Source organism: Somniosus microcephalus, unplaced genomic scaffold (genome assembly GCF_052327205.1).
Source record: "Somniosus microcephalus isolate GS21.2 unplaced genomic scaffold, FLI_Smic_1.0 unresolved_chr7, whole genome shotgun sequence".
NCBI classification, from domain to species: domain Eukaryota; kingdom Metazoa; phylum Chordata; class Chondrichthyes; order Squaliformes; family Somniosidae; genus Somniosus; species Somniosus microcephalus.
In genome coordinates this window covers 34,930,476-34,945,475 of record NW_028225185.1, presented here as the reverse complement: position 1 = coordinate 34,945,475, position 15,000 = coordinate 34,930,476, and the positions used below count along the sequence as shown (strand labels likewise).

At 53.9% G+C, this 15,000-nt stretch overlaps 1 protein-coding gene across 1 annotated transcript in view; it reads left to right on the top strand.

The window, feature by feature from the left end:
• fam50a (family with sequence similarity 50 member A) overlaps positions 1–15,000 on the top strand; it is a gene marked incomplete at its 5' end in the record, with an annotated part of 52,227 nt that overhangs the window by 16,875 nt on the left and 20,352 nt on the right. Inside the window, one exon of the mRNA XM_085978972.1 lies at positions 464–530. Coding sequence (XP_085835098.1) covers positions 464–530 — 67 coding nt within the window. The remainder of the gene's footprint in view (positions 1–463; positions 531–15,000) is intronic.

Below are 15,000 nucleotides of genomic sequence, written 5' to 3'. Positions count from 1 at the left end.
CAGCAATGTGATAAATGACCGGCTCATCTGTTTTTAGTGATGTTTGATGAGGGATAAATATTGGGCCCCAGGACAGCGGGGAGAACATCGCCCCCCCTGACCCACCCCAGCCCCTGCTCTTCTTCCAATAGTGGCTGATGTAAGAAAACTACTAGGCACTCGGTCTAAGCATTAAACAAAGCTTTAATCAACTGTTTTACAACATGGAGGTCGAGTTGTGTCCTTCACTAGTTCCTGTTAAGAATGTCCCTGCGCAAGCTGGGCCCGTGCCCGAGTATTTGTACTCTCCCTGGACAGCGCCACCCGCAGGCCGCTCATTATTATTTCATCAGTCTTTCTTTCATGAATGACTGATTCATGTCAGTGGCCCTCGGGGATCTTGTACGTTCTCCAAGCGGGCCGCATTAATAGGCGCGACGTCAGCGGAACAAGGCCTCACGCTTCTCTTGTCTTGCCCCTCTAGGAAGAAGAGAACCGCCTGCGGGAGGAGCTGCGGCAGGAGTGGGCCAAGAAGCAGGAGAAGATCAAAAGTAAGGCAGGCGCCCCGCGTCCAGCGCAGCGTGCAAGATCCGCGGGCGGCTCATTTGGGCCATCGCGCCGTGCTCAACGCTCAACGTGGTACCGAGCCACGCGGGCCATCCCTTCTCCCCCCCCCCATTGGCCTACTTCCACCTCCAGAACATCCGCCCGTCTCCGGCCCGCCCCCCCCCCCCCCCCCCCCCTGCCTGGCCCATCCGCTGCTGAAACCCTCGATTGACCCCCACTCCAGACTCGACTGTTCCGACGCTCTCCCGGCCCGGCCTCCCACCTTCCACCCTCCGTAGCCATCAGCTCGTTCCAAAAACTCTGCTCGATTTAAAAATTCTCCATCCTCGTGTTCAAATACCTCCGTGGCCTCCTCCCTATCTCTGCAACCTCCTCCAACCCTCCCAGATCCCTATGCTCCTCCAATTCCGGTCTCTCGCGCATCGCCCGATTTCCATCGCTCTGCCATTGGCGACCGCGCCAGGGCCCCGAGCTCTGGAATTCCCTCCCTAAACCTCTCCGCCTCTCTCCTCCTTTAAGCCGCTCCTTAAAACCGACCTCTTTGACCCAGCTTTTGGTCACCCGTCCCTAATATCTCCTTATGTGGCTCGATGTCAAGTTTTGTCTGATTTACGCTCCTGTGAAGCACCTTGGGACGTTTTACTACGTTAAAGGCGCCGGATAAAGGCAGATTGTTGTTGTGCTAACACTCAGGTTGGCTGGTGTCTGGCGGAGGAGGAGGGTGGCAATTGCAGAGGTGGGTGACCTAAGAAAACTACTGGGCACTTTGTCTAAATATTAAACAAGGCTTTAATCAACTGTTTTTCAAGATGGAGGTCTAGTTGTGTCCTTCACTAGTTCCTGTTAAAGAATGTCCTGAGCAAGCTGGGCCCGTGCCCGAGTATTTATACTCTCCCTGGACAGCGCCACCATCAGGCCGCCCAGTATCATTTCATAAGTCATTTCCACATGAATGTCAAGATTCGTGTCAGTAGGCAGGTGGGTACCCCTGTCCTGCCCCGCCCCAATTGGGTGCAGCACGCCTTGGTTTGTGGGGGAGGGCGGGGGCGGTGGCATTGGAATCAGCCTGGGACCGGATCCCGATTACGACCCACCCTGGTCAGATTGTCGGCTGATCCTCGCTGTTTCCGCCTGCACCGACTGAATAATCGCTCGGGCAGCGCAGCGGAAACAAGCCGCTGTCTCTGGGACCCTGTCCCAGCGCGAGTCTGTGCTTTCGGGAGAGGCCAGGGGCATAGGAGCAGGAGGAGGCTATTCAGTCCCACCTCGAGCCTGTTACATTAGGAGCAGGAGGAGGCCATTCAGTCCCACCTCGAGCCTGTTACATTAGGAACAGGAGGAGGCCATTCAGCCCCTCGAGCCTGTTACATTAGGAACAGGAGGAGGCCTTTCAGCCCCTCGAGCCTGTTAAATTAGGAACAGGAGGAGGCCGTTCAGCCCCCTCAAGCCTGTTACATTAGGAACAGGAGGAGGCCATTCAGCCCCCTTGAGTCTGTTACATTAGGAACAGGAGGAGGCCGTTCAGCCCCCTCAAGCCTGTTACATTAGGAACAGGAGGAGGCCATTCAGCCCCCACGAGCCTGTTACATTAGGAACAGGAGGAGGCCATTCAGCTCCTCGAGCCTGTTACATTAGGAACAGGAGGAGGCCTTTCAGCCCCCTCGAGCCTGTTACATTAGGAACAGGAGGAGGTCATTCAGCTCCTCGAGCCTGTTACATTAGGAACAGGAGGAGGCCTTTCAGCCCCCTCGAGCCTGTTACATTAGGAACAGGAGGAGGCCGTTCAGCCCCCTCAAGCCTGTTACATTAGGAACAGGAGGAGGCCATTCAGCCCCCTCGAGCCTGTTGCATTAGGAACAGGAGGAGGCCATTCAGCCCCCTTCGAGCCTGTTGCATTAGGAACAGGAGGAGGCCGTTCAGCCCCTCGAACCTGTTCCGTCATTAGGTTGGATTTCCACCTATCCGCCTCCGTTCCATATTCCTTAATACCTTTGTCTCATTTTTGACATTTCCAATTGACCCCCAGCCTCGACAGCTCTTTGGGGGAGAGAGTTCCAGATTTCCACCAGCCTTTGTGTGGAGAAGTGCTTCCTGACATCACCCCTGAACGGCCTGGCTCTAATTTGAAGGTTCTGCCCCCTTGTTCTGGACTCCCCCCACCAGAGGAAATAGTTTCTCTCTCGATCGACCTGATCTGATCCTTTAATCATCTCAAACACCTCGATTAGTTCCCCTCTTAATCTTCTACACTCGAGGGAACACAAGTCCAGTCTGTGCAACCTGTCCTCGGGATTTAACCCTTTTAGCACCCGGGTATCGTTCTGGTGAATCTGCAGCGCCCCCCCCCCCCCCCGCCACTCCTTCTGAGGCCAAATTACGAAACTGATGCAGCAAAGAAAAGACCAACTGGTCCAGCAATCCTGCCCCACCTTTCATGATGGTCACAGCTCCATGGCTAGATACTCTTCCCAAACCCCCCCTGCTCAACCCACCGCTGCCATGTAACGTTATATATATATATTCCCGAGGTGCGGTGCCCGAAACGGAACGCAGTTTACTCCCAGGTTGGGAATGTGGTGCGGGAAGAGGAAAAAGGCCACCTTCAACCCAACGCACGCGGTTAAGCAAGCTCTCGCGGTTCAGTTTAAGGGGAATGGTAGCGTAGTGGTAATGTCACTGGGCTGGAAATCCAAAGGCCTGGACTAATGATCCAGAGACGTGGGTTCAAATCCCACCCACGGCAGCTGGGGAATTTAAACTCAGTTTATTCAATAAATAGAAAAATAGGAGCAGGAGTAGGCCATTCGGCCCCTCGAGCCTGCTCCGCCATTCAATGAGATCATGGCTGAACTTCCAAATTCAGTACCCTGTCCCTGCTTTCTCCCCATATCCCTTGATCCCTTTAGCCTTAAGAAATATATCCAACTCCTTCTTGAATATATTTAATGAATTGGCCTCAACTGCCTTCTGTGGTAGAGAATTCCACAGGTTCACCACTCTCTGGGTGAAGAAATTCCTCCTCATCTCTGTCCTAAATGGCTTACCCCTTATCCTAAGACTGTGACCCCTGGTTCTGGACTCCCCGACCATCGGGAACATCCTTCCTGCATCTAGTCTGTCTAGTCCTGTTAGAATTTTATAAGTTTCAATGAGATCCCCTCTCATTCTTCTAAACTCCAGCTAGTATAAGCCCAATTGACCCAATCTCTCCTCATACGTCATTCCTGCCATCCCGGGTATCAGTCTGGTGAATCTTCGCTGCACTCCCTCCATGGCAAGAACATCCTTCCTCAGATAAGGCGACCAAAACTGCACACAATACTCAAGGTGTGGTCTCACCAAGGCTCTGTACAACTGCAGCAAGACATCCTTGTTCCTGTACTCGAATCCTCTCGCTACGAAGGCCAACATACCATTTGCCTTCTTAACCGCCTGCTGCACCTGCATGCTTACCTTCAGCGAGTTATTGCAGTGCGTCTTGTAGATGGTCTAGCTTTCTATCTATCTCCTTAAATAGATTCAGTGAATTGGCCTCCACAGCCTTCTGTGGTAGAGAATTCTACAGGTTCACCACCCTCTGAGTGAAGAAATTTCTCCTCATCTCAGTCCCAAATATCCGACCCCGTATCCTGAGACTGTGCCCCATCGTTCTCGACCCCCCCCCCAGCCAGGGGAAACATCCTCCCTGCATCCAGTCTGTCTAGCCCGGTCAGAATTTTATACGTTTCAATGATATCCCCTCTCATTCTTCTAAACTCGAGTGAATACAGGCCTAGTCGACCCAATCTCTCCTCACACGACAGTCCTGCCATCCCAGGAATCAGTCTGGTGAACCTGGAATAAAAAGCTAGTATCAGTAACGTCAGTATCGGATTGTCATTAAAAACCCATCTGTTTCACTAATGTCCTTTAGGGAAGGAAATCTACTGTCCTTACCCGGTCTGGCCGACATGTGACTCCAGACCCACAGCAATGTTGGTTGACTCTTAACTGCCCTCTGAAATGGCCTAGCAAGCCACTTTTTTAAAATTTGCTTATGGGATCTGGGCGTCGCTGGCAAGGCCAGCATTTATTGCCCATCCCTAATCGCCCTTGAGAAGGTGGAGGTGAGCCGCCTTCTTGAACCGCTGCAGTCCGTGTGGTGAAGGTGCTCCCACAGCGCTGTTAGGGAGGGAGTTCCAGGATTTTGACCCAGCGACGATGAAGGAACAGCCGATATATTTCCAAGTCAGGATGGTGTGTGTGACTCGGAGGGGAACTTGGAGGTGGTGGTGTTCCCGTGCGCCTGCTGCCCTTGTCCTTCTAGGTGGAAGAGGTGGCGGGTTTGGGAGGTGCTGCCGAAGAAGCCTTGGCGAGTTGCTGCAGTGCATCTTGTAGATGGTACACACTGCAGCCACGGTACGCTGGTGGTGGAGGGAGTGAATGTTTAAGGTGGTGGACGGGGTGCCGATCAAGCGGGCTGCTTTGTCCTGGATGGTGTTGAGCTTCTCGAGTGTTGTTGGAGCTGCACTCATCCAGGCAAGTGGAGAGTGTTCCATCACACTCCTGACTTGTGCCTTGTAGATGGTGGAAAGGCTTTGGGGAGTCAGGAGGTGAGACACTCACCGCAGAATTCCCAGCCTCTGACCTGCTCTTGTAGCCACAGTATTTATGTGGCTGGTCCAGTTAAGTTTCTGGTCAATGGTGACCCCCCAGGATGTTGATGGTGGGGGATTCGGCGATGGTAATGCCGTTGAATGTCAAGGGGAGGTGGTTAGTCTCTCGTTTGTTGGAGATAGTCATTGTCTGGCACTTGTGTGGCGCGAATGTTACCTGCCACTTATCAGCCCCAGCCTGAACGTCGTCCAGGTCTTGCTGCATGCGGGCATGGACTGCTTCATCATCTGAGGAGTCATGAATGGCGCTGGTGTAACAAACCGCTCCGAAATACAATAATCACGGACTGCAGCGGTTCAAGGTGGTGGCTCACCACCACCTTCTCGAGGGCGATTAGGGACGGGCGAAAAATGCCGGCCTTGCCAGCGACGCCCACATCCCGTGAATGAAGTTTTAAAAAAAGTTTAAAGCTCCGGTGACGATCGAGGCCACAAGTTTCTAAACCGTCTGAGCCATTCGAGACTGAGCCACAAAATCACACAGCACAGAAGGAGGCTGCTTGGGTACAGGAGCAAGGATGTCTTGCTGCAGTTGTACAGGGGCCTTGGTGAGACCTCACCTTGAGTGTTGTGTGCAAGGATGTCTTGCTGCAGTTGTACAGGGGCCTTGGTGAGACCACACCTTGAGTGTTGTGTGCAAGGATGTCTTGCTGCAGTTGTACAGGGGCCTTGGTGAGACCGCACCTTGAGTATTGTGTGCAAGGATGTCTTGCTGCAGTTGTACAGGGGCCTTGGTGAGACCGCACCTTGAGTATTGTGTGCAAGGATGTCTTGCTGCAGTTGTTCAGGGGCCTTGGTGAGACCGCACCTTGAGTATTGTGTGCAAGGATGTCTTGCTGCAGTTGTACAGGGGCCTTGGTGAGACCTCACCTTGAGTGTTGTGTGCAAGGATGTCTTGCTGCAGTTGTACAGGGCCTTGGTGAGACCACACCTTGAGTATTGTGTGCAAGGATGTCTTGCTGCAGTTGTACAGGGCCTTGGTGGGACCACACCTTGAGCATTGTGTGCAGTTTTGGTCGCCTTATCTGAGGAAGGATGTTCTTGCCATGGAGGGAGTGCAGCGAAGATTCACCAGACTGATACCTGGGATGGCAGGAATGATGTATGAGGAGAGATTGGGTCGATTGGGCTTGTACTCGCTGGAGTTTAGAAGAATGAGAGGGGATCTCATTGAAACTTATAAAATTCTAACAGGACTAGACAGACTAGATGCAGGAAGGATGTTCCCGATGGTCGGGGGAGTCCAGAACCAGGGGTCACAGTCTAAGGATAAGGGGTAAGCCATTTAGGACTGAGATGAGGAGGAATTTCTTCACCCAGAGAGTGGTGAACCTGTGGAATTCTCTACCACAGAAGGCAGTTGAGGCCAATTCATTAAATATATTCAAGAAGGAGTTGGATATATTTCTTGAGGCTAAAGGGATATGGGGAGAAGGCAGGGACAGGGTACTGAATTTGGATGATCAGCCATGATCTCATTGAATGGCGGAGCAGGCTCGAGGGGCCGAATGGCCGACTCCTGCTCCTATCTTCTATGTTTCTCTGGCCCACCGAGCCCATGCCGGCTCTTTGAACGAGCTCTCCAATTAGCCCCACCTCCCCCCCGCGCCGCCCCCCCCCCGGCAAATGTTTCCCCCCCCCCTCCAAGTATTTATCCAGCTGCCCTTTTGAAAGTTAGTGTCGAATCTGCTTCCGCCGCCCTTCCAGGCAGCGCCTTCTCTTACATCTGTCTCCAGTAACCGGAGGTCACGAGAGGTCAGCATCACCCTCTATCCCTTCCATCACCCGCCCCCTGCTCTCTGACCCCAGAAGGTCACACACTCGCAAGGTTATTCACACACAAACACTCACACACAATTTTAAAAGGGCAGTGCATGTCCCGCTGTACAGAGCGACCACTGTGAGTGTTTGTGTTACCAGCTAGAAGCCATGTATCTTTACGTGGCTGTGTCATGGTACACGTGGAGCGGGACGTTGCACTGCACCCATCAAAGCCGCATTTGGTTAGACCACACTCGGGAGCGCTGTGCCCATGTTCTGGTCGGCAGACGAGAAGAAGGATAGACAGGCACTGGAGAAGGTGCAATAAAAGATTTGCAAGGATGATACCAGAACTGAGAGGTTGTACCCATCAGGAAAGGACTGTCACTGAAGTGTATAAGATTCTGAGGGGGATTGACAGGGTAGATGCTGAGAGGCTGTTTCCCCCCTGGCTGGAGAGGCTAGAACCAGGGGGCACAGTCTCAGGTTAAGGGGTCGGCCATTTAGGACTGAGATGAGGAGGAATTTCTTCACTCAGAGGGCGGTGAATCTTTGGAATTCTCTGCCCCAGAGGGCTGTGGAGGCTCAGTCGTTGAGTAGATTCTGACACACTCCCCTGGGACCCCCTGTAAATACTGACACACTCCCGGGGACCCCCTGTAAATACTGACACACTCCCGGGGACCCCCTGTAAATACTGACACACTCCCGGGAACCCCCTGTAAATACTGACACACTCTCGGGGACCCCCTGTAAATACTGACACACTCCCGGGGACCCCCTGTAAATACTGACACACTCCCGGGAACCCCCTGTAAATACTGACACACTCCCGGGGACCCCTGTAAATACTGACACACTCCCGGGGACCCCCTGTAAATACTGACACACTCCCCGGGGACCCCCTGTAAATACTGACACACTCCCGGGGACCCCCTGTAATTACTGACACACTCCCGGGGACCCCCTGTAAATACTGACACACTCCCGGGGACCCCCTGTAAATAATGACACACTCCCGGGGACCCCCTGTAAATACTGACACACTCCCGGGGACCCCCTGTAAATACTGACACACTCTCGGGGACCCCCTGTAAATACTGACACACTCCCGGGGACCCCCTGTAAATACTGACACACTCCCCGGGACCCCCTGTAAATACTGACACACTCCCCGGGGACCCCCTGTAAATACTGACACACTCCCGGGACCCCCTGTAAATACTGACACACTCCCCGGGGACCCCCTGTAAATACTGACACACTCCCCGGGGACCCCCTGTAAATACTGACACACTCCCGGGGACCCCCTGTAAATACTGACACACTCCCCGGGGACCCCCTGTAAATACTGACACACTCCCGGGGACCCCCTGTAATTACTGACACACTCCCGGGGACCCCCTGTAAATACTGACACACTCCCGGGGACCCCCTGTAAATAATGACACACTCCCGGGGACCCCCTGTAAATACTGACACACTCCCGGGGACCCCCTGTAACTACTGACACACTCCCCGGGACCCCCTGTAAATACTGACACACTCCCGGGGACCCCCTGTAAATACTGACACACTCCCCGGGGACCCCCTGTAAATACTGACACACTCCCGGGGACCCCCTGTAAATACTGACACACTCCCGGGGACCCCCTGTAAATACTGACACACTCCCCGGGGACCCCCTGTAAATACTGACACACTCCCGGGGACCCCCTGTAAATACTGACACACTCCCGGGGACCCCCTGTAAATACTGACACACTCCCCGGGACCCCCTGTAAATACTGACACACTCCCCGGGGACCCCCTGTAAATACTAACACACTCCCGGGGACCCCCTGTAAATACTGACACACTCCCGGGGACCCCCTGTAAATACTGACACACTCCCGGGGGACCCCCTGTAAATACTGACACACTCCCGGGAACCCCCTGTAAATACTGACACACTCCCGGGGACGCCCTGTAAATACTGACACACTCCCGGGAACCCCCTGTAAATACTGATACACTCCCGGGGACCCCCTGTAAATACTGACACACTCCCGGGGGACCCCCTGTAAATACTGACACACTCCCGGGAACCCCCTGTAAATACTGACACACTCCCGGGGACCCCCTGTAAATACTGACACACTCCCGGGGGACCCCCTGTAAATACTGACACACTCCCGGGGGACCCCCTGTAAATACTGACACACTCCCGGGAACCCCCTGTAAATACTGACACACTCCCGGGGACCCCCTGTAAATACTGACACACTCCCCGGGGACCCCCTGTAAATACTGACATACTCCCCGGGGACCCCCTGTAAATACTGACACACTCCCGGGGATTCCCTGTAAATACTGACACTCCCGGGGACCCCCTGTAAATACTGACACACTCCCCGAAACCCCCAGTAAATACTGACACACTACCCGGGGACCCCCTGTAAATAATGACACACTCCCGGGGACCCCCTGTAAATACTGACACACTCCCGGGAACCCCCTGTAAATACTGACACACTCCCGGGGACCCCCTGTAAATACTGACACACTCCCCGGGGACCCCCTGTAAATACTGACACACTCCTGGGGACCCCCTGTAAATACTGACACACTCCCCGGGACCCCCTGTAAATACTGACACACTCCCGGGAACCCCCTGTAAATACTGACACACTCCCGGGGACCCCCTGTAAAACTGACACACTCCCGGGGACCCCCTGTAAATACTGACACACTCCCGGGAACCCCCTGTAAATACTGACACACTCCCGGGGTCCCCTGTAAATACTGACACACTCCCCGGGGACCCCCTGTAAATACTGACACACTCCCGGGAACCCCCTGTAAATACTGACACACTCCCGGGGACCCCCTGTAAATACTGACACACTCCCCGGGGACCCCCTGTAAATACTGACACACTTCCGGGGACCCCCTGTAATTACTGACACACTCCCGGGGACCCCCCTGTAAATACTGACACACTCCCGGGGACCCCCTGTAAATACTGACACACTCCCGGGGACCCCCTGTAAATACTGACACACTCCCCGGGACCCCCTGTAAATACTGACACTCCCGGGGACCCCCTGTAAATACTGACACACTCCCCGGGGACCCCCTGTAAATACTGACACACTCCCCGGGGACCCCCTGTAAATACTGACACACTCCCGGGGACCCCCTGTAAATACTGACACACTCCCCGGGGACCCCTTGTAAATACTGACACACTCCCCGGGGACCCCCTGTAAATACTGACACACTCCCCGGGGACCCCATTGTAAATACTGACACACTCCCCGGGAACCCCCTGTAAATACTGACACACTCCCGGGGACCCCCTGTAAATACTGACACACTCCCCGGGGAACCCCCTGTAAATACTGACACACTCCCGGGGACCCTCTGTAAATACTGACACACTCCCCGGGGACCCCCTGTAAATACTGACACACTCCCGGGGACCCCCTGTAAATACTGACACACTCCCCGGGGACCCTCTGTAAATACTGATACACTCCCCGGGGACCCCCTGTAAATACTGACCCACTCCCGGGGACCCCCTGTAAATACTGACACACTCCCCGGGGAACCCCCTGTAAATACTGACACACTCCCCGGGGACCCTCTGTAAATACTGACACACTCCCCGGGGACCCCCTGTAAATACTGACACACTCCCGGGGATCCCCTGTAAATACTGACACATTCCCGGGGACCCCCTGTAAATACTGACACACTCCCCGGGGACCCCCCTGTAAATACTGACACACTCCCCGGGGACCCCCTGTAAATACTGACACACTCCCGGGGACCCCCTGTAAACACTGACACACTCCCGGGGACTCCCTGTGAACACTGACACACTCCCAGGGACCCCCTGTAAATACTGACACACTCCCAGAGACCCCCTGTAAATACTGGCACACTCCCGGGGACCCTCTGTTAATACTGACACACTCCCGGGACCCCCCTGTAAATACTGGCACACTCCCGGGGACCCCCTGTAAATACTGACACACTCCCAGAGACCCCCTGTAAATACTGGCACACTCCCGGGGACCCTCTGTAAATACTGACACACTCCCGGGACCCCCCTGTAAATACTGGCACACTCCCGGGGACCCTCTGTAAATACTGACACACTCCCCGGGACCCTCTGTAAATACTGACACACTCCCAGAGACCCCCTGTAAATACTGACACACTCCCCGGGACCCCCTGCAAATACTGACACACTCCCCGGGAACCCCCTGTAAATACTGACACACTCCCGGGGGCCCCCTGTAAATACTGACACACTCCCGGGGACCCCCTGTAAATACTGACACACTCCCCGGGGACCCCCTTTAAATACTGACACACTCCCAGGGACCCCCTGTAAATACTGACACACTTCCCGGGGACCCCCTGTAAATACTGACACACTCCCCGGGGACCCCCTGTAAATACTGGCACACTCCCCGGGGACCCCCCTGTAAATACTGGCACACTCCCGGGGACCCCCTGTAAATACTGACACACTCCCGGGGACTCCCTGTAAATACTGACACACTCCCGGGAACCGGCTGTAAATACTGACACACTCCCGGGGACCCCCTGTAAATACTGACACACTCCCGGGAACCGGCTGTAAATACTGACACACTCCCCGGGAACCCCCTGTAAATACTGACACACTCCCCGGGGACCCCCTGTAAATACTGACACACTCCCCGGGACCCCCTGTAAATACTGACACACTCCCGGGGACCCCCTGTAAATACTGACACACTCCCGGGGACCCCCTGTAAATACTGACACACTCCCGGGGGACCCCCTGTAAATACTGACACACTCCCGGGGACCTCCTGTAAATACTGACACACTCCCGGGGGACCCCCTGTTAATACTGACACACTCCCGGGGACCTCCTGTAAATACTGACACACTCCCGGGGACCCCCTGTAAATACTGACACACTCCCGGGGGACCCCCTGTTAATACTGACACACTCCCGGGGACCTCCTGTAAATACTGACACACTCCCGGGGACCCCCTGTAAATACTGACACACTCCCGGGGACCTCCTGTAAATACTGACACACTCCCGGGGACCCTCTGTAAATACTGACACACTCCCGGGGGACCCCCTGTAAATACTGACACACTCCCCGGGGACCCCCTGTAAATACTGACACACTCCCGGGGACCCCCTGTAAATACTGACACACTCCCCGGGACCTCCTGTAAATACTGACACACTCCCGGGGACCTCCTGTGTAATATTTGAAAGTCTAACCCTGAGGAAAACAGTTCCTTAATTCGCAGAATTTTTTTTTAAACCGTCAGAAATGAGCGACGAATATCATGTATTATTAAGTCCACAAGCACAGAGCTCTGAACGCCGCACAGACCGCGCACCCCCCCCCACCCCCGCCCCAGGGGCCGAGTCGAAACGCTCACGGTGCGGGGTGGAACCAGTGCTAATCGGGAAGGCGGTTCGAAGCCGGCCATGGCAGCCTGGTCGGAACGTCAGCGCCCTGGGTTTGTAAATAGAAATCCCCAGCAAGACAAGGGCCGCCATTGTCTCAAGCTAAGGTCTAATTAGGCAAGAAATAGCTCCTAATTGCACTGTTGGAGGAGGGGAAAAGCATCGTTTAGGATCAGCCAGTCACTAAATTGTAGGCTTCAGCCTCTCGAGTTCTGCCTTTAAGAGCTTTGATCCCATTCCAATTTTGGGGCAAGGCTGGAGATTATAAGGTACAAGAAGTAATTGGTTTAAATTCATTCGCGCCACACAAGTGCCAGGCAATGACTATCTCCAACAAGCGAGAGTCTAACCACCTCCCCATGACATTCAACGACATTACCATCTCCGAATCCCCCACCATCAACGTCCTGGGGGTCACCATTGACCAGAAACTTAACTGGACCAGCCATATAAATACTGTGGCTACAAGAGCAGGCCAGAGGCTGGGTATTCTGCGGCGAGTGTCTCACCTCCTGACTCCCCAAAGCCTTTCCACCATCTACAAGGCACAAGTCAGGAGTGTGATCGAACGCTCTCCACTTGCCTGGATGAGTGCAGCTCCAACAACACTCGAGAAGCTCGACACCATCCAGGACAAAGCAGCCCGCTTGATTGGCACCCCGTCCACCACCTTAAACATTCACTCCCTCCACCACCGGCGCACCGTGGCTGCAGTGTGGACCATCTACAAGATGCACTGCAGCAACTCGCCAAGGCTTCTTCGGCAGCACCTCCCAAACCCGCGGCCTCTTCCACCTAGAAGGACAAGGGCAGCAGGCGCACGGGAACACCACCACCTCCAAGTTCCCCTCCAAGTCACACACACCATCCCAACTTGGAAATATATCGGGCCGTTCCTTCATCGTCGCTGGGTCAAAATCCTGGAACTCCCTCCCTGACAGCGCTGTGGGAGCACCTTCACCACACGGGACTGCAGCGGTTCAAGAAGGCGGCTCACCACCACCTTCTCAAGGGATGGGCAATAAATGCTGGGCCTTGCCAGCGACGCCCAGATCTCATAAGCGAATAAAAGTCACTGGGAGAAGGATTAGAGGGGAGTTGAGGAGAACTTTCTTCACCCAGAGGGTGGTGGGGGTCTGGAACTCACTGCCTGAAAGGGTGGTCGAGGCAGAGACCCTCATCACTTTTAAAAAGTACTTGGATGCGCACTCGAAGCGCCGTAACCCACAGGACTACGGACCGAGAGCTGGGCAGTGGGATGAGGCTGGGATAGCTCTTTGTCGGACGCGATGGGCCGAATGACCTCCTTCTGTGCCATAAACGTCTAGTATTCTAAGAGGTGTGTGTGTGCGCACGCCCGCTCTCTCTCGCTCGCTCTCTCTCTCTCTCTCTCGAGAACAGAGACGTTTTTGTCTTAATTGTGTTGCGAATCTTGCACACTTCAAAGGAGCAACTTAGAGCTTTAATCTCCATGGGCTCGGCACCAACGCAGGGCTGACTCAGGACATTGTCCCAGTCAACTTTGTATGACCTGAGCACTTAAAATAGAACTTCATTCTACTTACCTTGCCTCTTTGTTATTTTTAAAGTATCATTTCCTCTCGGGTCCACTTAGTAAGATAAGTCAGACTGCCAGGAAATTTCCATTCTGGGCACTTAGTGTCAGTGCTCCAGTATGATTTGGACAGGTTGGGCGATTGGGTAGAAGCATGGCAGATGCAGTATAATATGGATAAATGCCAGGTTATCCACTTTGGTGCAAAAACAGGAAGGCAGATTATTATCTGAACGGCAATAGATTGGGAGAAGGGGAAGTGCAACGAGACCTGGGTGTCCTTGTGCACCAGTCACTGAAGGTAAGCATGCAGGTGCAACAGGCGGTTAAGAAGGCAAATGGTATGTTGGCCTTCATAGCGAGAGTATTCGAGTACAGGAGCAAGGGTGTCTTGCTGCAGTTGTACAGGGCCTTGGTGAGACCACACCTTGAGTATTGTGTGCAGTTTTGGTCGCCTTATCTGAGGAAGGATGTTCTTGCCATGGAGGGAGTGCAGCGAAGATTCACCAGACTGATACCTGGGATGGCAGGAATGACGTATGAGGAGAGATTGGGTCGATTGGGCTTATATTCGCTGGAGTTTAGAAGAATGAGAGGGGATCTCATTGAAACTTATAAAATTCTAACAGGACTGGACAGACTAGATGCAGGAAGGATGTTCCCGATGGTCGGGGAGTCCAGAACCAGGGGTCACAGTCTAAGGATAAGGGGTAAGCCATTTAGGACTGAGATGAGGAGAAATTTCTTCACCCAGAGAGTGGTGAACCTGTGGAATTCTCTACCACACAGAGCAGTGGAGGCCAATTCATTAAATATATTCAAGAAGGAGTTTGGTATATTTCTTAAGGCTAAAGGGATCAAGGGATATGGGGAGAAAGCAGGGACAGGGTACTGAATTTGGATGATCAGCCATGATCTCATTAAATGGCGGAGCAGGCTCGAGGGGCCGAATGGCCGACTCCTGCTCCTATCTTCTATGTTTCTATGTTTCAACACTTCCAGGTCAGATG